Raw genomic sequence first — 22,700 nt, 5'->3', positions numbered from 1 at the left:
TACATCTTCAGGCATCATTTTTGCCTCTGTGTTCCTTTCTGAAGAAAATCTTTGGTCCCGTCACATTTTTCTTCTACTTAAATCCATGACAGAGGGATCTGCAGGAAGTGAGACATAATTATGTTCCTAACCCTATGATGATCTAATCATGAGATAAGCATCAGCCTATAACCACATACAATACTTGTCCTTTTATTAAAATACTGCTTTCAGGTCTTTTTTTTTCTTCACTTGGTTTGGGGAATTTTTAAGTCCTTTTGTAACCATACATGAAAGTGAAAAGTTGTAGAAACAAGTTCTAGAATCAGCCAAGAGTGAAATCACAGGATAGTGTTAGAATCTAAAGCACTCTATTGTAAATGCTGCGTGCACACAACATAGTAAATTGGCCTTAGAAGAAGCAAAAGTATGATTTAATTACCATTAAAAAGCATACCTTGCAGGGTGAATAAAACTAGCTTGTTTTTTTCGGGTTCTTCTCAAAATTAATACTGTTCCAGACTGGAGATCTGAACTTATTGAGCAGCTAGGTGAGGAAGGATAAACTGGCTCCCCTTTATTTACCAGTCCCTTTTGGATGGTTGTAACAACTTTTAATTAAAATGACCCCTTCCATTGTCTTTCTCTCAGGCCAATTCAGTTTGTTTTAAAAGGAACCAATTTACACAGACATTCTCGAGTGAGTGAAATAATGAGCTAGCTTGTAATGGTGGCATCAGCCTATCCACTCCAGGCAGGCCACATTTTTTTTGTCCCCCCCCCCCCTTCTGTCTCTCTTTTTTTTTTAAATTACTCGAGTTCTGGAGAGAGAGACACAGTAGCAACGATGGCATCACAAGAAGGATGGTAGTAGTCGTGGGGCCCAGAGCAGTGTTGACTGGAGCTCTGGTGCGTGGAGTGTCTGTGGACCTACGCACAAAGTGGTTCGAGTGAGTCAAGGAGTGCGAGCCAGAGTGGAGGAGATAACGTGGTTGAACTTTGACCATATACTTTTATTTTTCCACTTGATTACTAGCAAGCACTGATGTTAACTCTACTTTTAGTATAAGTGAAAAATAATGGTAGCACTTTATTTTTAGCTTTTGTTTCTCTACTGTTTGTACCTACATACCATCATACCTAAGGTGACACTCTATGGTGACATTTTACACATTTCACTGCACTTGAATACACATGACAAGCTTAATTTTTTTAAAAAAGTGAGTAGTAATGCCACATGCATGCACAGATTAAAAATGTAAAGTCACAAAATGCTAGAGATATGCAGATCAGTTTCTGGGCTATTTGTGAAGACTGTTTGCTGGAACATTGCAGCTATTTTATGAGAATATTGGTAGCATTGATGTTTGTAGTTGAGTAGTTCGTTTCAAGATTCTTAACTTTTCAGTTAAGCTGATTCTTTTGACCTAATTCCTTTCTGTGATGGCTGACCTGTACCAATGAAACAGACAGTATCCTTTTTTAATCTGCATTGGTTTTTAATGGCTATCGGAGGAGAAAGTGAGGTCTGCAGATACTGGAGATCAGGGCTGGAAATGTGTTGCTGGAAAAGCGCAGCAGGTCAGGCAGCATCCAGGGACCAGGAGAATCGACGTTTCGGGCACAAGCCCTTCCTGAAGAAGGACTTATGCCCGAAACGTTGATTCTCCTGTTCCCTGGATGCTGCCTGACCTTTTAATGGCTATCCTCAAGCTGTGACTTTCACAGCTCACTAGTCCTCTAAGTCAGGGATTCCAAGTGTTTTTAACTCCTGTTTTATGCATGCCTGGTAGAATACGATACAATATGACTGCAGTTGTGGACCTAATCCACACAAGTTGGCTTTCTGCTGAGTAAATGTAGTCAACCTGTTTTTATCTCTAACCACAGGAGATTATGGTCCAGTTTGTTTTAACTTACAGCTACAGCAAAGTAGGCATGTTCACCGATCTGGGAAGTTGATTTGGAGACGTTTCGTCTTCAGTGCTCTGGAGCGTCCTGTGAAGCACTGCTGTATTCTCTCCTCTGGAATTTATTTGGTTCCATTCCTGCTGCTTCCAGTTGCCAGTTCCAGTTGTTGTAGTGGTTGGCTAATTGGGTCTAGGTCAATGTATTTATTGAAGCAGAAATGGGGCTAAGTAAATTCCTGAAGGCACAATACAGCAGTGCTGCATAGGCTCCAAACATACCCACAACTACGGCAACTGGCTACCGAACTACAAATCTTCATGCAAACCTTGCATAGTTTGGTTTGGACTGTTGCTCTTTGTTCTATTGGCATCCTCAGGTATGGCATTCTTTGATTCCTCCTGAGGTAGCCACTTAATTTGTCTGTATTTGGCTTTATTACTTTCCTACAAAAAATTGCAATTTAAATTTCATTTCTCTAAGTCTGATTTGTTGCCTTACACTAGGAATTGAAATTATAGTCACGTATGTACAGCACAGAAACAGATCCTTCAGTCCAACCAGATATCCTAAATTAGTCTAGTCCCATTTGTCAGCATTTGACCCATATCCCTCTCAACCCTTTATAGTCATATATCTATTCAGATGCCTTTTTAAATGCTGTAATTGTACCAGCCTCCTCCACTTTCTCTGGCAGCTCATTGCAGAGGGTGATGCCTGTATGCATGAAAAATTTGCCCATTGGGTCCCATTTTTAAATCTCTTCCCTCTGACCCTAAACCTGTGCCCCCCTAGTTCTGAACACTCCCACTCCAGGGAAAAGTCTTTGTCAATTTACTTTATCCATGCCCCTCATGATTTTATAAACTTCTATAAGGTCACCCCTCAGTCTCTGACGCTCCAGGGAAAACCACCGCAGCCTGTTCAGCCTCTTCCTATTGCTCAAGCCCTCCAACCCTGGCCACATCCTTGTAAATCTTTTCTGAACCCTTTCAAGTCTCAACAGCCATCCGACAGGAGGGAGACCAAAATTGTACTCAGTATTTCAGTAGTGGCTAACCAATGTCCTGCACAGTCATGACTTGATCTTCCACCTCCTATGCTCAGTGCTCTGACCAATAAGAGAAAGCATACCAAATGCCTTCATTATCCTACCTGTGACTCTACTTTCAAGAAACTATGAACCTGCACTCCAAGGTATCTGTTCAGCAACATTCCAGGACCTTAGCAGGACTTATACACTTAATGGTAAGATTTGCTTTCCCAAAATGCAGCACCTCATATTTATCTAAATTAAACTCCATCTGCTACTCAGCATATTGGTCCATCTGATCAAAATCCTGTTGTATTCTAAGGTAACCTTTGCTGTCTGCTGTACCTCCAATTTTAGCATCACCTACAAACTTAGTAACTATACCTCCTATGTTCAAATCCAAATCATTTATATAAATTAGAAAAGCACAGGACTCAGCACTGATCCTTCTGGCACACTACTGGTCATAGGCCTTCAGTCTGAAAAGCAGCCCTCCAACAGCACCTCTCTGCTTTCTATCTTTGAACCAATTCTGCATCCAAATGGCTAGTTCTCTCTGTATTCCATATGATGTAACCTTGCTAACCAGTCTACCATAAGGAACCTTGTTGAATGTCTTTCTGAAGTTCATCTCAATCACATCTTCTGCTCTGCCCTCATTAAACCTCTGTTACTACTAAAAGCACTATCAAGTCAGTGAGGCATGATTTTCAACACACAGCCATGTTGACTATCTCTAATCTGTCCTTGCCTTTCCAAATACATGTAAGTCTTATTCCTCAGGATTCCTTCCAATAACTTGCCCACCATCAATGCCAGGCTGTCTAGTTGACACTTCCCTGGTTTTTCCTTACCACCCTTAAATAGTGGCACCACGTTAGCCAATGTCCAGTCTTCCAGCATTGTACCTGTGGCTTATTTCAGTAAGGGATTCAGAAATCACTTCCCTCACTTCCCACAGTGATATTCAACCTTTTAGGTAGGATAATCAAAAACTGAAATGGTAAGAGTCTATTGATAGGATCAGGGTATTAGAAAAGGAGGATTGAAAGGATGGTATAGATTAAGTTTAGGAGGAACAAAGAGGCATCAAATGTTGGTAGAATAGTTTATTTAAAGAATAATGCTTGGCTTTCACAAAATAAGGCCAACATGAAAATCAAAGGTTAAAGCTGACAAGTGGCATTAAAGATGATCAAAGGAGACTTATGAACTTTTTTAAAAAAAAAGTTTAAGTCTGTGGACTGGGACAATTTTTGGAATTCAGCAAAGGAGAGCAGGGAAGTTGGGGGAAGACTGGAATACAAAAGTAAAGCGGGAAGAAATCATAATGGATGCTTTGATCGTCTTTTGTATAGACGTTGAAATATTATACATGCCACACAGCTATAGGGTGGGAAAGAGTACAAGAATGGGGAGCTACAGAACTTCTTGTCTTTCCAGCAGAAGCCTACTGGAACCTAGCATAAAGGAACATCTCTTTGGATAGAGTCAACATGTGTTTATGAAGGGGAAATCATATGACAAACAGGAGTTTTGAGGATGTTGCTAGCAGACCTTATGGGGGAATCTAATGAATGTGGTTAATTTGAATTTGCAAGGAATTTGGGATAACATTCTCTCAAATTGAGGATTGATTAACTGGCAAAGTAGATTTTAATAAACGAGTCCTCTTGGCTCAGTGGTTAGCACTATTGTCTCAGCACTCGGGACCCAGGTTTGATTCCACCCTCTGACTCAGTGGAGTTCACATACACTCCCAGTGTCTGCGTGGGGGGGGGGGTTTCCTCCAGGTACTCCAGTTTCCTCCCACAATCTGGGGATGTTCTGGCTAGGTGAATTAGCCATGGGTAATGAAGGTTACAGGGTTGGGTTAGGTGGGTGAGTCTGGATGGACTGCTCTTCAGAGGGTCAGTGTGGATTCTGTGGGCTGAATGGACTGCTCCCACACTGTAGGGGTTCTATGATTCCTCATTGGCAGGCTCTGGAGAATTGCAAGCATCAGTGCTTGGGCCCCATCAATTTACAGTGTATATCAATGTTTTGGATATGATCAGTTGTAATATTGCTGAATTTATGCGCACAGTATTTGCTGGCTGAGAGTTGAGAATGCAGAGAAGATGGGGTGGGTATTCAGAGAGGCTGTGTGGGGGACAGGAGGGTGGCAGATGAAATAATGTGGGTACTTGAGGTTATCTACTTTACTAGGAAGAATAGAGGTGCAGAATACTTGAGAGCCTGGAAAGTATCCAATGGGACAGAGGAGTCCTTGTTCATAAGTCATTGAAACCTTACTGGAGCAGTATGCAAATTTTGGAAGGCAAAATAGACCATCCTGCCTTGCAAGAGCACCAACATTTTGAGAGATTGCTGTCCCTCTGACTCCCAAGTGAGAACCTGACAGCTATATTCAGTAAATTATACCTTGCACTAATATCCTTGATTCCTCTGTCATCATCCACTGGGTAGGTCAGATCTAATAATGAACACAGTTGGGAGAAAGCCAAGCTATGACATGAGATCACCTGAAGTGACGTAGAATCATGTCAAATATGGGCAAGGAAACCTGATTACAGCCTGTCCCTGCCCTCTGAGTGGTAGCCATTCCTCCACTTTGAACACCACGGAAGAACCACTGAGAACAGCAAGGACACAGATGCAGTCTGGCTTGGTATTTCAATGTCAGTCAGAGGCTTAGTAAAACCTCTTATAGGCTGAACTTTGACATATCTGCTTGACTGAATCTGTGGCAAATGGAGGGAGAACCAATAAGATGGAAATGTCTACCTGATCTCCCCCCTCAATGTACCTGTTACTTATGCATCTATTTGTATAACTATTGTTTGGAGTCTTCACAGCACAGTGCTGACACATTCCTTTGAACTGAGGATACTCTCAATTCACAAGCTTCTCCAGTGATTTATGTAGAAGACGATGCTGAAGTGTTTGCAACTCCTTTTTTTAGATCAGAAGATTCCAGTGAATGATGTCACCCTGTCCCTCTCCCACTGGTACCATTCTTCAGCCAATTTGATACTTCATATGATTTAGAGGGGCTGGATTTGACCAAGACCATGAGCTTGACAACATGAAAGCAATTTGACTTGCAGTTTGTGGAAAATTGCCCAACTATGTCCTGTCCAGTGAAGGACCATCTGGTTAGTTGTTGCCTCTTCAGTTTACTTTCAATCATCAGTAAAATGATGGAAGGTGCCCTTAATGTTATCAAGCAACACTTGCACGCCTCTCTGCAAACCTCATTACAACCTTGGTCCGGACATGCACAAGAGTTGAGCATATGAGGTGTATAATTGACTCTGATATCAAGGTAACGTTTGATCAGGATCCCTTGAAATCACTAGCAAAATTGGAATAAGTAGGAATTTTTGAGTGGGGAGGGAGGGCACTATTCATTGTTTGTTTGGTTTTTGTGTTAACTCAAACATTTAGATTATCATCAGTCATCTCAGCCCACTGATAAACTGTAGGAGTTCCTTGGGGCTAGCATCTTCGGCCCACTCAATAGATGCTTCATTAATATGTTTTGACACCTTAAGATCAGAAATAGGAATACTTGACAATGATTAGTACCGCCTATTTATAGGGTCATGCAGCACAAAAACAGGTTCTTCGGTCCAACATCCCAATCAGACATAGTTGCGTTTGGCTCATATTTCTCTCAACTCTTCCTGTTCATATACCTAGATGCCTCTTAAATGTTGTAATTGTACCTTCCTCGGCCACTTTCTCCGGCAGATCATTTCATAACACGCACCACCCTCTGCATGATAAAATTACTCCTCAATCCCAATTAAATCTATCCCCTCTCAACGTGAACTCCCCCACCCTAGGAAAAAGACCATGGCTATTCACCCTATCCATATGCCTCATGATTTTATAAATTTAATAAGGTCACACTTCAGCCTCTGCTTCAGGGAGTAAAAACTCCAGCATACTCAACATTTTATTTCCTGAAAGAGAAATCCTATCTAACTTATTGTGAGTTCTTTGAAAAGATAACTTCCTGCAGTCGGTAAAAGGAAATTAGTGAATATACTGTTCTTGGTTTGCAATAGCAACTTTAAAAGGTGGGGTGATTTTGCACTTAGGAATAAATGCCCAACTCAGACTGGAATAGGCTGCATCTCAGATATTCACTTGGTCTTTTGGAGATAATTCACTTACAGCCTTCGTCATTACGTCCTTGTCTTGCCATGTTCAACAGTATTGCCATTTGCTGTATTTTCCATCAACATCCTAAGTGGTAGCGTTGACCAGTGATAGAAATACTGTAAATACATGAATGAGTTGGAGGCTGAAGAATCTAGTGAAAAACTCTGCTCCATTCTCTTGTTAACTGTACTCTATTGCTGTTCTTTTAATGTTGCTGAGTAAAATCTTGGTAGTTCTTACCTAACAGCACATAGTGTACCTAAAGTGTAAACTGCAGTGAGTCGTCATCACATAAGCAGAGTTACACAGGGCTGCTTTTTAAAGTTTTGGTGTGTATGTATACTGTTAGCATAACAATTGTGGTCATACCTGAATTGTGGTTTCTGCTTCCATGACTAACTCATACTTCTGTTAAATTTTCTGACAGATGTGCGGTTGCTGCTCAATGAGGACAATCTTCTCAGGGAGGGTACGGCACAGTAAGTAGAATTGTAGCTTAACTGTTCAATTTTTTTTAAAATCGGTACTGCTATAATATATGTTTCTTCAATGTGAGTTGACTTTAACGCAATTGAAGAATTTAGACCATTATTTGTAGAATGCGAATCATTCTTACGTGTGGCTGTAACACGGTTCCTGCCTCATTAGTGGAAATGGCTCAGTTATTGCACAATTTTCTTATCACATGAGAACAAAACTGTCGTTATATCAGAACTGACTGTATTCATGTGTAGGATGTGGACATTGCTGGCAATGTTAAAACTTGTTGCTCATCTCTAAGTTGCCCATGAACAGGCCAGGCCATTTTAGAGGGTAGTTAAAAGTAACACTGCTGTGACACCACAGTCCCCAGACAAGGATGACAGATTTTGTTTTTATTAGATTAGATTACTTAGTGTGGAAACAGGCCCTTCGGCCCAACAAGTCCACACCGACCCTCCGAAGAGCAACCCACCCAGACCCATTCCCCCACATTTACCCCTTCACCTAACACTACGGGCAATTTTGCATGACTGTGGGAGGAAACCGGAGCACCTGGAGGAAACCCATGTAGACACAGGGAGAACGTGCAAACTCCACACACAGTTGCCTGAAGCAGGAATTGAACCCAGGTCTCTGGTGCTGTGAGGCAGCAGTGCTAACCACTGTGCCACTCTGCTGCCCGTTCTTTCCCTAAAGGACGTTAGTGTGCTTGATATTTTTAAAATGACAGTTATATAATTGCTAGTACAATAGCTTTAATTCTAGATTTTATTTTTACAAGTCAAATTTGACAATCTGTTATGGTATATGAACCCATGTTCCCAAAATATTACCCTGGGACTCTGGGTTAATACTAGAATGTTATTGCCATCATGCTGCTATGCGTCCTCCCCCATACTAAAATTTGTTATTGTTAAAAAAAATACAGCTGTGCTACATGAAATAATAGTGCACAAATTAATATTTGGGAAATTGTTTTACACCAGTTTTCTTTATTTTACACTTTTTTTATTTCTGACTGCAAAGGGATATGTGGCTCAGATGTCCATTTTTTTGCAGACTTTTGGAGTTTGGCCAATGTTCAGAAGGTGCTCACAATCTACAAAGATTAGATTCCCTACAGTGTGGCAACAGGCCCTTTAGCCCAACCAGTCCACACCAGCCCTCCGAAGAGCTACCCACCCAGATCCATTTCTCTCTGACTAATACACCGAACCTACACATCACTGACCACTATGGACAATTTGGCATGGCCAGTTCACCTGACCTGCACATCTTTGGACTGTGGGAGGAAACTGGAGCACCCGGAGGAAACCCACACAGACACGGGGAGAATGTGCAAACTCCACCCAGACAATTAATGTTAAGAAACTCTTCACAATGCATAAAACAAGGTCCTCACAAATGTCATTGCTTTACCCAGAATACTATGAAGTTCCAAAAATAAATTGAAATGCAAGTTAAATGAGTGCATGAAAGTCAGCAATCATGTGAATAGTGTAGTTCTCTTAGCCTTTTGCTCTGTTCAAGGCATTGTCCTGTGCCATATGGGGCGTCGATTTTGAATATCAGCAACGCAGTACAGGAATTGCACTGCTTTGCCTGATCCTTCTTTCACCTAATCTTTACGCATATACAGTTCCAGCAGTATTTCTACACAAGTTTTATTTTAACTACACAAGTATTTAATTATGTAGTACAATGACAATTGTGTTCAAAAATGAAAAAAAACTTTAATATTAAGTACTCTAAATTGATTTCCGCTTAAGTTTTTTAAAATTATTTGGAAGACTCTTTAGCTATGTTAGATTTGTAAAACCTATCTCTTGTTACTTCTCTAATATTTTGATTTTTATCAATCTAATTTTAGTGCCTTTGCACAGTATAATGTGGACCAGTTTACTCCAGCAAAAATTGATGGGTATGATGATCAGGTATGGAATAATTTGTGAAGCTCTGTTGTGTGCAGTTATAATATCAGACTTAATATAATGGTTCATGTTGCATATCTGCGTGCTGTACTTTCCAAAGCAAGTTTGCCAATTCCTGTCTTGTGAAGAGGGTAGAAGAGGAGATCTGTGGGTGAGCAAGCTTAGCAGTATGTCGACAACTGAATTAGAACTACAGTTACTGATGGCCTTTTTGTTATATTTGAGCCTCCAGTTCTGAGATGGTGAGCTCTTTATCTAATATTTGGTTAGCCAGCTAAATATTTCAATAGGATAGTTATTTCAATTCTTTTTATAAAAAAAAAATCCGTTCATAGGCTAAAGACTAAGCTATTGAACATATTGCATTAAAAAAATTGGAGCTTGCTTATTCTGTATTCACACAGAATAGCTCTCATCTGCCATTTCTTAACTTGAGTGGATGGCATTACCGTTTAAAACATGGTACCTGTTCCATTACCTATTTCACAACAAGATGTAACAATGCAATAGTTAAATCCCATGTCACATTAATAATTATTTTCTGAATTGCAGATGAGTTATTGTTTGGTTACTAACATTGCTAACTCAGTCTTTTGATGGCCAATTAATGTTATTTACAGTAAAATCTATTGACTACATGGTCTCCGGTGTTAGTTATGCAATTTATAAGAATTTTGTAAGAATCTTCAAAGTACCAGTGGGATAATTAGTGTTGAAGTAGATTAGAATAACTGGTTAATACTGAGTTTTGAAAATACAAGATCTTGGTGATCTGTTTTCATAATGAAAGTTCATTTGACATGTTTGGAAAATAAGTTCCATTTATTGTCCTCTTAACAAGTTGCGTTGTTTGGTAATATGTATTACAGGTCTTAATAACAGAACATGGTGACCTTGGGAATGGTAGATTTTTGGATCCCAGGAATAAGATCTCGTTCAAATTTGACCATTTACGAAAAGAAGCAAGTGATCCCAAACCCCATGATGTTGACAATGCATTAGAATCTTGGAGAAGTGCTGTGGATAATGCTATGAGAGCATATGTAAAAGAACATTATGCAAATGGTGTCTGCACTGTAAGTAATTCCTTTTGAATTAATAGTGAGCAATATATCTATTCATGGGCTCCCTCTTGTATTTCTTTTCCATTTGAAACATCAAATTGATATGATTCTCTGCAGTGTGTTATCCATTTGCTAGTATCCATCTCAACTGTTTTTGTCATTGCGTATATCAATGAGGCTTGTTCTTGAGGTGGTTTATTTCACCTTTAGTTGCATTTAATGCAGCACTTCATTTTCGGGTAATATCCTTTGTTACTACCCTGCCGCATATGGTTTTTTTTAATAATCTCATCTCGAAATTCGTTGCCCTTATTGCAGTTTTGCAAATACGTAATCCCATTTTCTTCGTATTCAAATGTAGCTGCTTATTTGTTTTCTGTATGCTTTTATATAATTCATTTGGTCCTTTGCCATCAGATGGCCAATTATTATATCAAGTTCTTACAGTCGAACTACATCGTGCTGCATTGTTTGGATTTTTTCTTGCACTGTACTAAGAGTGCTTGTATGAAAGGCAGACTTCCAAGAAAGAAATTAGTTTACCTACTGAAATAATGGCTCTAGGCCTGTATTTGGTTTTCTGTTGTAAACACAGATTTTACCCCAGAGGCATGATTGAGAATCTATTCTTTTTCCCTCCCCATTTAGTAGAAAAATTGCTTTCATTGCTCAAATTCTGCTTGTTTTCTAGTCCCTCGTTGGGCAACTAGTCTTTTGTTTGTTACTGGCTGACACTAGAGCAAATATACTGGTAAGATCCTATTTCAGATAGTCTTACTCTACCCTTTAACCAATTGGTTAGCCACATTTGTATATAACTTTGCTACCAAATGTGTTTTTAAGATTGTCAGCCTGTGGAGGGTAGCAGCAAAGTCGTCTTGCTCCATTTGTATTGGTTCTGGAAGTAGACAATTTGTATTTGTAAGTAGTTTTGCTATGAGTTGTGGAATTCTCAATGGATTTTATGGGCAAATATCATTGTCAAATTATTTACAAGTCTGGCACATTGAAGTCCTTTCAGTCTGAATTGCCACTACTGAATTTGAGTGAATCTTGTTATTTCAGGTTGACTTATCCTTAATTTTCGTGGCACACATCCAGTTATAATTTTACCACGAACTGGCTGTTCCAGAATATTCGAATGCAGCATTTGATCTTGAGTCTCAAAGTAACTAGTTTTAGTAAAATGTTTGCTTCATTCCGTATTCGCATTCTATTTAGAATATCCTAAGTTGATGATGTTTTATGATCTTCCTGCAGGTATATGGGAAAACCATTGACGGACATCAAACCATCATAGTATGCATTGAGAGCCATCAGTTTCAACCCAAAAATTTCTGGTATGTTGAATTTTCTTTATTTACTCGGGGATTATACCATGTCTAACTCCAATGCACACATTTTACCATTTCACCTTTTTTATATACCTGGAAAGAGATCATGAAATTCGAAATTTCAATATGTTCTTTTGCAGATTTCTGACTGCCAAATAGAGATATTGTGAAACATCCACAAGGCCTACTAAGTTTGTGGCTTGCATGTTTAGAGATGTAGTCATATTGCAAGTGCAGGGACTGGAGGAAAGAAGGGAATTGGTGACCACCAGAGAAACCAGAAAGATATGCAGGAGTCTTCAGTGTTCCACTACCTTTCAAATTGGTTTTCTATTTGGAAGATATGGAGAGTACCTCAAGCACAGTCAAGCAACCTGGCTATACAGGAGGAGAGGAAGAAAGCAGCAGGAGTGACAGTGGTAGGGCATTTGTTAGGGGAACAGAAGATGTCTTTGTGGCCATGTATTAGACTGCTGATGATGCATCCCCCCCCCCCCCCTGCAGTGATAAGGTTTTGTATCAAGAGTTCAGGGAACTAGTTAGTATATTACAAAGCAGGACCTTAAGAGCTGCATGCTCTTGTTGGATATGGGGTTTACTGAGGATTATATCTGCAATAAATGCCTTTGGTTGCGAATCCTATCACTTTGCCTCTGTCTCTCCAACTGATCCATTAAATGAGGAATTTACAAGAGCTAGTAAGGGTAGGAATAGGAGGGTGGAGAAGATGAATGCATGGCTGAGGAGCTGGTGTATGGGGGAAGGATTCACATTTTTGGACCATTGGAATCTCTTTTGGGGTAGAAACGACCTGCGTAAGAAAGACGGATCGCACCTAAATTGGAAGTGGACTAATATACTGGCAGGGAGATTTGCTAGAGCTGCTCAGGAGGATTTAAACGAGTACGGTTGGGTTGGTGGGACCTGGGCAGATAGTGAGGAAGGAGATCAATCTGAAACTGGTACAGTTGAGAATGTGAGTGAGTGAGTCAGTCAGGGTAGGCGGGGACAAAGCAGAGAACAAGGTAGGACTGATAAATTTAAACTGCATTTATTTCAATGCAAGGGGCCTAACAGGGAAGGCAGATGAACTCCGGGCATGGTTAGGAACATGGGACTGGGATATCATAGTAATTATGGAAGCATGGCTCAGGGATGGGCAGGACTGGCAGCTTAATGTTCCAAGATACAAATCCTACAGGAAGGATAGAAAGGGAGGCAAGAGAGATGGGGGAGTGGCCTTTTTGATAAGGGATGGTATTACAGCCTATTCTGAGGGAGGATAATCCCAGGAATACATCCAGAGAAGTTATTTGGGTGGAACTGAGAAATAAGAAAGGGATTGTATATAGACCTTATTGGGATTGTATTATAGACCCCCTAATAGTCAGAAGGAAATTGAGAAAAAAACTTGTAAGGAGATCTGTTATCTGTAAGACTAATTGGGTGGTCAAAGTAGGGGATTTTAACTTTCCAAACGTAGACTGGGACTACCGTAGTGTTAAGGGTTTAGATGGAGAGGAATTTAAGTGTGTACAATAAAACTTTCTCATTCAGTATGTGGATGCACATCTTAGAGAAGGTGCAAAACTTTAGATTTGGTTCCCTACAGTATGGAAACAGGCCGTTTTGGCCCAACAAGTCCACACCAACCTTTTGAAGAGTAACTCGCCCAGAGCCATTCCCTTGACCTATATTTACCCCAATTTTGGCAATTTAGCATGGCCAATTCACCTAACCTGCACATCTCTTGGATTGTCGGAGGAAACCGAAGCATCCAGAGGAAACCCACCCAGACACGGGGAGAATGTGCAAACTCCACACAGACAGTTGCGCAAGGCTGGAATTGAACCCGGGTCCCTGGTGCTGTGAGGCAATAATGATAACCACTGAGCCACTGTGCTGCCCCAGTGCTGCCATAACTTGATACTATTAGTTTTAAAATAGTAATGGAAAAGGATCGACTAGATCTAAAAGTTGAAGTTCTGAATTGGAGAAAGGCCAATTTTGATGGTATTAGGTAAGAACTTTTGAAAAATGATTGGGGGGCAGATGTTCGCAGGTAAAGGGGTGACTGGAAAATGGGAAACCTTCAGAAATGAGATAACAGGAGTCCAGAGAGTGTATATTCCTGTTAGGGTGAAAGGGAATGCTAGATGACTAAAGAAATTGAGGGTTTGGTTCAGAAAAAGAAGGAAGCCTATGTAAGGTATAGACAGGATAGATCAAGTGAATCCTTAGAGTATAAAGGAAGTAGGAGTATACTTAAGAGGGAAATCAAGAGGGCAAAACGGGGACATAGCTTTGGATAGAGTTAAGAAGAATCCAAATGGTTTTACAAATACATGAAGGACAAAAGGGTAAATAGGGAGCGAATAGGGCCCCTCGAAGGTCAGCAAGACGGCCTTTGTGTGGAGCTGCAGGGAATGGGGCGATATTAAACGAGTATTTTGCATCAGTATTTACTGTGGAAAAGGACATGGAAGATATAGAATGTAGGGAAATATATGATGACATCTTGAATAATATCCTTATTACACAGGAGGAAGTGCTGGATGTCTTGAAACGCATAAAGGTGGATAACTCTCCAGGACCAGATCAGGTGTACCTGAAAACTGTGGGAGACTAGGGAAGTGATTGCTGGGCCTCTTGCTGAGATATTTGTATCATCAATAGTCACAGGCAAGGTGCTAGAAGACTGGAGGTTGGCTAACGTGGTGCCACTGTTTAAGAAAGGTGGTAAGGACAAGCCAGGAAACTAGAGAGCAGTGAGCCTGAAGAAGGTTACCTCCGATTACAATGGGACCTTGATCAGGTGGGCCAGCAGGAGTAGCAGATGGAATTTAATTTAGGTAAGTGTGAGGTGCTGCATTTAGGAAAAGCAAACCTTAGCAGGACTTGTAGACTTAAGGTCCTAGGGAGTGTTGCTGAACAAAGACCTTGCAGTGCAGGTTCCTAGCTCATTGAAAGTGGAGTCGCAGGATAGATAGAATAGTGAAGAAGGCGATTTGTATGTTTCCCTTTGGTCAGAGTATGGAGTACAGGTATTGGGAGGTCATGTTGTGGCTGTACAGGACATTGGTTAGGCCACTGTTGCACAATTGCATGCATTTCTGGTCTTCCTATTGGAAGAATGTTTTGAAACTTGAATGGGTTCAGAAAAGATTTAAGAGGTTACTCAGGCTGGGTTTGTTTTCCCTGGAGTATTGGAGGCTGAGGGGCATGGATAGGGTAAATAGACAAGGTCTTTTCCCTGGGGTGGGGGAGTCCAGAACTAGAGGGCATGGGTTTAGGGTGAGGGGGGAAAGATATAAAAGGGACCTAAGGGGCAACCTTTTTATGCAGAGGATGGTACGTATATGGAATGAGCTGCCAAAGGATATGGTAGAGGCTACTACAATTGCAACATTTAAAAGTCATTTGGATGTGTATATGAATAAGAAGGGTTTGAAGAGATGTAGGCCGGGTGCTGGTAGGTGGGACTAGATGGGTTGAGATATCTGGTTGGTGTGGACAAGTTGGACTGAAGGGTCTGTTGTGCTGTAAATCTGTCTCTAAGTGCATTAAAAGTAATTAGAGCAAAGAGAGGGGCTGTGAGGAAATGCTGATGGGTATGATTTAAGGAGAATTCCAAGATATTTTGTGTATCAAGGAGAAGAGAATTATAGAAGGAGCAGGGCCTCGTAGGGGCTTGGGTGGTAACCTGTGATATGATAGTGCTTAATGAGTACTTCGCATCTGATTTTGCTTAGGAGGGTGCAAGTGCAGAATTCAAAGATGGATTGTCAAATACTTGAGCAGATTGATCTAGGAAGCAAGGAGGTATTAAAGATTTTGGCAGATTTTAAAAGTGTACAGGTCCTAGATCCAGCTGAAATTGTATCCCAGGCTGCTGTGGAAGATGGAGAAAATTACAGGGGCCCTGACGCAATTTTTCAAATCCTGTCAGGCTGCGGAGGAGATGCCAGAGGACTGGAGGACTGTTGCTGATGTTTGACTTGCAGTAATAGAGTGGTACAGAGAGATCGGAGCTATCGGAGGAAAAACGTGGAGAAAGTTAATTCTCATTTTAGAGAGGCAATGTTTGTTCAGTGACAGTCAGTATGGATTTCAGGGGGAGTTGATGCCTTAAAAAATCAACTGGAATTTTTCAAGGAGGTGACCATATGTTTGAGGGTGGGGCATGTGATGTAGTTATATGGGTTTCAGCAAGGCCTTTGACACGGTTCCACGTGAGAAACTGAAAGAAGATAACCTATGAAATCCAGGTTAGCTTTGCAAGTTGGATTCAGAATTGGCTTAGTAACAGGTACAGAGGGTGTGCTGTGGTCTTCTACAGGGATCAGTACTTTGTCCATTATTGTATGTGACATTCATAAATGAAGTGGATGAGAATGTTTGGGGGGAGTTAGGGGTGTAGTTTGAGGGCGATAGTAAATTTGTGGATGATGCCAAGAATGGCCAGCTGGTTTATGTTGAGGAAGAACATGTTTAGAGCATTTTAAGATTTGTAGCTCAGGTTGTAGATAAGGGAAGTTTGGTATTAGGAAGATATAATGGATCGGTCAAGTGGGAGGATCGGAGGCAGGTGGAATTTAACCCTGATAAATGTGAGGTGCTGCACTTTGGAAGAAGGAACAAAACAAAGGAGTATTCTATGAATGGCAAGACACTAGGAAGCTCAGGAACAGAAGGTTCTTGGGATGCTTGTCCACAGATTGCTGAAGGTAGCAGGACAGATTGTGTAGAGCGGTTGCCTTTCAGTCGTGGCATAGATTATAAGAGCAGGAAGGTCGTGTTGGAGCTGTATAGAACTTTGGTTAGGCTGCAGCTGGGGTTCTGCGTACAGTTCTGGTTACTGCTACAGGAAGGATGTGTTTGTGCTAGAAGGTGTGTGGATTCACCAAGGTGATGCCTAAGGTGGAGCATTTCAACAATGAAGAGAGGCTGGATAAGCTTTGGGTTTTTTGGAGCAGAGAAGGTTGAGGGGTGAGAGGTGTACAAGATTCATGGGCATGGACAGGAAGCAGCTTTTTTCCTCCTAACTGTCAATAACAAGGTGGCATAATTTTGAAAGAGAAAAACTGGAGGTTTGGAGGGGATTTGAGAACCCTTGGGTAGTTGAGGTGGAAATTTGACAGCCTTTTTAAAAGTACTTGGAAGAGCACTTGAATTGTTATCATTGAAGGTTATGGACCTAGTGCAGACATTTGGATCTCGTATAGATAACATATTGACGTGACAGACTCGATAGGCCAAAGGGCCCCCCTGTGCTGGAGAATTCTGTAATGTATTTTGGTTACCATCAAACAAAAATTTGACTCATGTAGTTGTATATACACACCTGCAGAAACAGAGCTGATCAGAACTGGAATTCTGTAGTGAGTAACGTTTTTGTCTCCCGGACCTCAATACATGTCTTCCATTGATTAGGCACAAATCATGAATGTGCTGGAATAATTTTGTCTTTTCTGGATGTGTGTAACTCTAATGATACTGAATGCTCAACACCATTCCAAAAGCAAGCCAGTTTTTGATCAGTAACATCCTACTGTCTTACGTGTTCACCCCCTCAGTTATTGCATAATGTACCATTTGCAAGATGCGCTAGAGCAACTTGCCAAGTCTCATTTGAATGTCTTCCAAACCCACGTCCTTTACTACTTAAAAGGAAAAATACAGCAGTTGCTTGGGAATACCATCACTGCATGCAAGTTACCCTTCAAGTTGCACAACATCCTGATTTGGAGTTATATTGCTGTCCCTCTTATCACTCGATCAAGATCCTGGAATTGCAGGCACACCCATAGCGCTTGGAGCAACAGATGGACTACACTGACGTAACATGGCTCACCCATCACCTCAAGGCATTTAGGAATGAGTCATAATTGCTGGCCTCTTCCAGTGATTATTGCATCTCGTAAATGAACAAAAATTAGCAACATTAACAATTTTGAGATATCCAAGTTCTGCTTTTTTTAAACTGTAGCTGTAACAGAAGAAACATGGCCAATTTGTACTGAGCTCCCTCAAAGTAAATCTGCCTTTTTAGGGTGTTAATTGAGGGACAAATATTAACCTGCATACAGCAGGAACACCCCTGCTCTCCTGAAGAGTCACCATGAGATCTGCATTCATTTGAATGGGCATTAAGTCACATTGTTTGCTGTGTACAGCAGCTTTAATCTAACTTTTTAGTGGACTTGAACTGCTTAATGTTGACAACTGATTCAGAAATAAATCAAATGTTGTTCAAATTATGCTTTGAATTACACTGAAAAAAATTTGGAGTGAAACCTAAACATCTTGAAATGTCTGTTTGCTTGTATGTTTCATATATAAAATTAAAATTGCACAAGTTATTTATAGGCGTGGGAGATATTTGAGCAAAATACTGTTATACACTATTTGAAAAACAGCTATTTAATTATTGTTTTGGATTCTTGTGTGGGAAATCAGATTTTGAGCCATCACGGCTCAGTTGTTCTGATCTGATATATCCCTGCCCCCAGTTTCAAAATGGAAACTTCCCACTGGAATATCATTTTGCAGGTGCTCAAGTTCCAACTGGACAGCAATTAAATTTGGTAATAGTGATCCAGGAGTTAGTGAGATTGATTAATTATAGCAGAATACCTTCTTCCAAATAAAGATTGACTAACTTACCACCGGTTATAAATTGAAACTGGGATCTTCCCTGCCTTTAGAGCTAATTTATCCATTGGATCAAAGTCTCCATCCTATAAAGTGAATAAGTATTTAAGAATTTGCTTTGTGTGGCAGACAAAATAAAAACTTCTAGTTAGAGGGTATAAAATCAAGATCATGGGAAGTGAAAGATAAAGTTCTTAGATCAATTAACCACACCTTTTTGATTTATTTAATCAGGTTTGTAATATTTGTAATGAGATTGGAATGTAATTTGACTTTTCTAAAAGTGTCACCATACTGAATATATGGGTTGTTGATTTTCAGTTTAATGCCTGTAACTTTAATTTACTGAAATGGTTTCAAAAAGATTCAATAATTTAATAGCCTAAATCACCCGACCACAGGTTCAGATCAGCTTCTTGAAACGGTCAATAAACAAGAACCAATCTGAACTGAAATTAACACTTCTCAAAAGAGAGAAACTCGTCAGCATGAAGAAACCTGTGTCTTCTGTTTTCATTTACGCTTCTGATTTTTCTCATGCTGGGAAATGAGTCACCTGCAATTTTCCAACTAGGAAATCAATAACTCAAACATAGAATACGCAAACCAACTGTGTATCGGCTGCTTTTTGCAGAGATGAATTTGTAGCTAGAACCATAGAAAGTTTTTTGTTATTTCTTTGGTCTTGGGAAGGACCAAGTCTGATAAATTAGATAAATACCTAAGTGCACAGAACCCAAAGAAACATGAAATGTACATGAATGCCACTGACTTAAGACATTCCTAGTCGACTGTTGTCTCCTGTTAAAACCAAGCACCGCAGACACCCTGAGGACATTAAAAGAATATGGAATTGATATTCCTTTTCACACAGGATCCTATACTTTTTAAGTTTGTACTAGTATAAGTGTGTTTGACATGGCATCTTTTATTTTTGAGGGTTAGCTCAATTGGAGTGGGGAAAACAAATTGTTCCTTCAAAAACTATTTTAAGAAACCTTTCTGCAATTTTCATTTGAGTCCAAGCTATTAAAGATGTTAACATTCGCTCAACAGGGTGAGACAAATGTAAAGATACTATTCTTGGCAGAACTTAAAGGTGTAGCAAGGCACATAGCAGTAGAATTCTTTCTGCACGTTAGGAGAACACTTCAATGAACAGGTGCCAAAACATCTCGAGGTGAAAATGCAGGATACCAAAACTGATCAATTAAGTCAAAGCACCTATGGTTAGAACTGGAATTTCAACTGAAAAAATGAGGAAACTGTACCAGAAAGAGGTAAAATGTGGTGGGAATAGAGAGGAGAATTGGAGGAAAGGGAAAGCAATAAAGGAGAGCCAAATGCCCCTGAGACCAGCTGAATAGAAAAGGAAAGCTTGAAATAGTCTTTGGTGGATATGCCCATTTCAAACAGGTATGCTGTTTTGGAAAATGTAGGGGGTGATGGATTCTCAGGGGAACGTAGCATGAACAGCCAAGTTTCTGGTATTGAGACTGGCTCTAATGCAACGAGGGGTATGTCGGGTTACAAGAGATCAATTATTTAGGGGATACTCTAATCCAAGGTGCAGACAGACATTTCTCTGGCCAGCAGCAAAAAAGCAGAATGGTGTGTTTTGATTAGGGATAGCATTACAGCTGTGCTGAGGGAGGATATTCCCAGAAATGCATCCAAGGAAGTCATTTGGGTGAAACTGAGAAATAAGAGGGATGATGACCTTATTGGGATTGTATTATAGACTTCCGAATAGAGGGAAATTGAGAGAAACAAACTTGTAAGGAGGTCTTAGCTATCTGTAAGAATAATAGGGTAACTATGGTAGGGCATTTTAACTTTTCAAACATAGGCTGGGACTACCATAGTGTTAAAGGTTTAGATGGCGAGGAATTTAAGTGTGTACAAGCCAATTTTCTGATTCAGTATGTGGATGTACCTGCTAGAGAAGGTGCAAAACTTGACCTCTTGGGAAATATGGCAGGGCAGGTGACTGAAGTGTCAGTTGGGGAGCACTATGGGGCCAGTGACCATAATTCTATTAGATTTAAAATAGTGATGGAAAAGTATAGACCAGATCTAAAAGTTGAAGTTCTAAATTGGAGAAAAGCCAATTTTGACAGTATTAGCAAGAACTTTCAAAAGCTAATTGGGGGCAGATGGTTGTGGGAAAAGGGATGGCTAGAAAATGGGAAGCCTTCAGAACTGAGATAATGAGAATCCAGAGAAAGTATATTCTGGATGACTAAAGAAATTGAGGGTTTGGTTCAGAAAAAGAAGGAAGCATATGTAAGGTATAGACAGGATAGATCGAGTGAATCCTTAGAGTATAAAGGCAGTAGGAGTATACTTGAGGGAAATCAGGAGGGCAAAAAGGGGACATGAGATAGCTTTGGCAAATAGAATTAAGGAGAATCCAAAGATGTTACAAATACATGAAGGACAAAAGGTTAACTAGGGAGAGAATAGGGCCCCTCAAAGATCAGCAAGGCGGCCTTTGTTTGGAGCCACAGAGTATGGGAGAAATACTAAAATGAGTACTTTGTGTTGATATTTACTGTGGTAAAGGATATGGAAGATATAGGCTGTGTAGGGAAATAGATGGTGACATCTAGCAAATTGCCCATATTACAGAGGAGGATGTGCTGGATGTCTTGAAACGGGTAAAAGTGGATAAATCCCCAGGACCTGATCAGGTGTACCCTAGAACTCTGTGGGAAGCTAGAGAAGTGATTGCTGGACCTCTTGCTGAGATATTTGTATCATCGTTAGTCGTAGGTGAGGTTCCGGAAGACTCTAGGTTGGCTAATGTGCCACTGTTTAAGAAAGGACAAGCCAGGGAGCAATAGACCAGTGAGCCTGACGTCGGTGGTGGGCAAGTTGTTGGAGGGAATCCTGACGTACAGGATGCAAATGTATTTGGAAAGGCAAGGACTGATTAGAGATAGTCAACATGGCTTTGTGTGTGGGAAATCATGTCTGTCAAACTTGATTTTTTTTTGAGGAAGTAACAAAGAGGATCGATGAGGGCAGAGCGGTAGATGTGATCGATATGGACTTCAGTAAGGCATTCAACAAGGTTTTCCATGGGAGACTAATTAATTAGCAAGGTTAGATCTCACTGAATACAGGGAGAACTAGCCGTTTGGATACAGAACTGGCTCAAAGGTAGAGGGTTGTGGTGGAGGGTTGTTTTTCAGTCTGGAGTCCTGTGACCAGTGGAGTACCACAAGGATCGGTGCTGGGCCCTCTACGTTCTGTAATTTATATAAATGATTTGGATATGCGCATAAGAGGTATGAGGGGCATGGATAGGGTAAATAGGCAAAGTCTTTTCCCTGGGGTCAGGGAGTCCATAACTAGAAGGCATAGGTTTAGGGTGAGAGGGGAAAGATATAAGAGACCTGAGGGGCAACTTCTTCCACACACGGTGAAAGGTGTATGAGATGAGCTGCCAGAGGAATTGGTGGAGGCTGGTACAATTGCAACATTTAAGAGGCATTTGGATTGGTATATGAATAGGAAGGATTTGGAGGGATATGGGCTGGGTGCTGGCAGGTGGGACTAGATTGGGTTTGGATGTCTGGTCAGCATGAATGTGTTGGACCGAAGGATCTGTTTCCATGCTGTACATCTCTGACTCTAACTGTCCCCAACCATTAAAAGTTGAATCTGGATGGGAGTCAGGTGGGAATCCATCTCTGGTACAAAAAGCTGTGCCACATTAAAGATAATGTAATTCTCGTGTCCCACAGACTCTGGCCTCAGGATTATTTGCAGCATTAAATGTCTGGTTGTAATCAGTTACTGCAGATTCTGGAATCTATACTGAAAACAACAAATGTTGGAGATCACAGCCGGTCAGGTAGCATCCATGGAGAGAGAGCAAGCTTGCGTTTAGAGTCTAGGTGTCTCTTCATCGGTGACTTCAGTTCAGCACCAAAGTTAATTTAGACTTCACGTTAGCTTGCTTTCTTTTCATGGGTGCTGTTATGACCCACTGTGATCTCTGGCATTTGTTTTCATGAAGTGTTTCGTGTCTGCCTGGTCTTTATTGTTGACCAGAATAGCTGTCATGAATTTGCATTCGAAAGGATGGTAACAACAGTTTAAACAACGAGAGAAATTGGCATTTTCTGAAACT

The 22,700-nt window shown here is 40.6% G+C and overlaps 1 protein-coding gene across 1 annotated transcript in view; it reads left to right on the top strand.

Annotated features, from left to right (window-relative positions):
- Positions 1 to 22,700, top strand: part of LOC122559686 (F-actin-capping protein subunit alpha-2) — a 45,866-nt gene that overhangs the window by 14,781 nt on the left and 8,385 nt on the right. The window contains exons 3-6 of the mRNA XM_043709571.2: positions 7,521 to 7,572; positions 9,447 to 9,510; positions 10,377 to 10,583; positions 11,832 to 11,911. Coding sequence (XP_043565506.1) covers positions 7,521 to 7,572; positions 9,447 to 9,510; positions 10,377 to 10,583; positions 11,832 to 11,911 — 403 coding nt within the window. The remainder of the gene's footprint in view (positions 1 to 7,520; positions 7,573 to 9,446; positions 9,511 to 10,376; positions 10,584 to 11,831; positions 11,912 to 22,700) is intronic.

Source organism: Chiloscyllium plagiosum, unplaced genomic scaffold (genome assembly GCF_037043375.1).
Source record: "Chiloscyllium plagiosum isolate Xiang-an unplaced genomic scaffold, Cpla_swu_hap1 HiC_scaffold_19, whole genome shotgun sequence".
Taxonomy (NCBI): domain Eukaryota; kingdom Metazoa; phylum Chordata; class Chondrichthyes; order Orectolobiformes; family Hemiscylliidae; genus Chiloscyllium; species Chiloscyllium plagiosum.
Note: the sequence above shows the minus strand (reverse complement) of the source record. Positions and strands in the feature narration are given on the sequence as shown.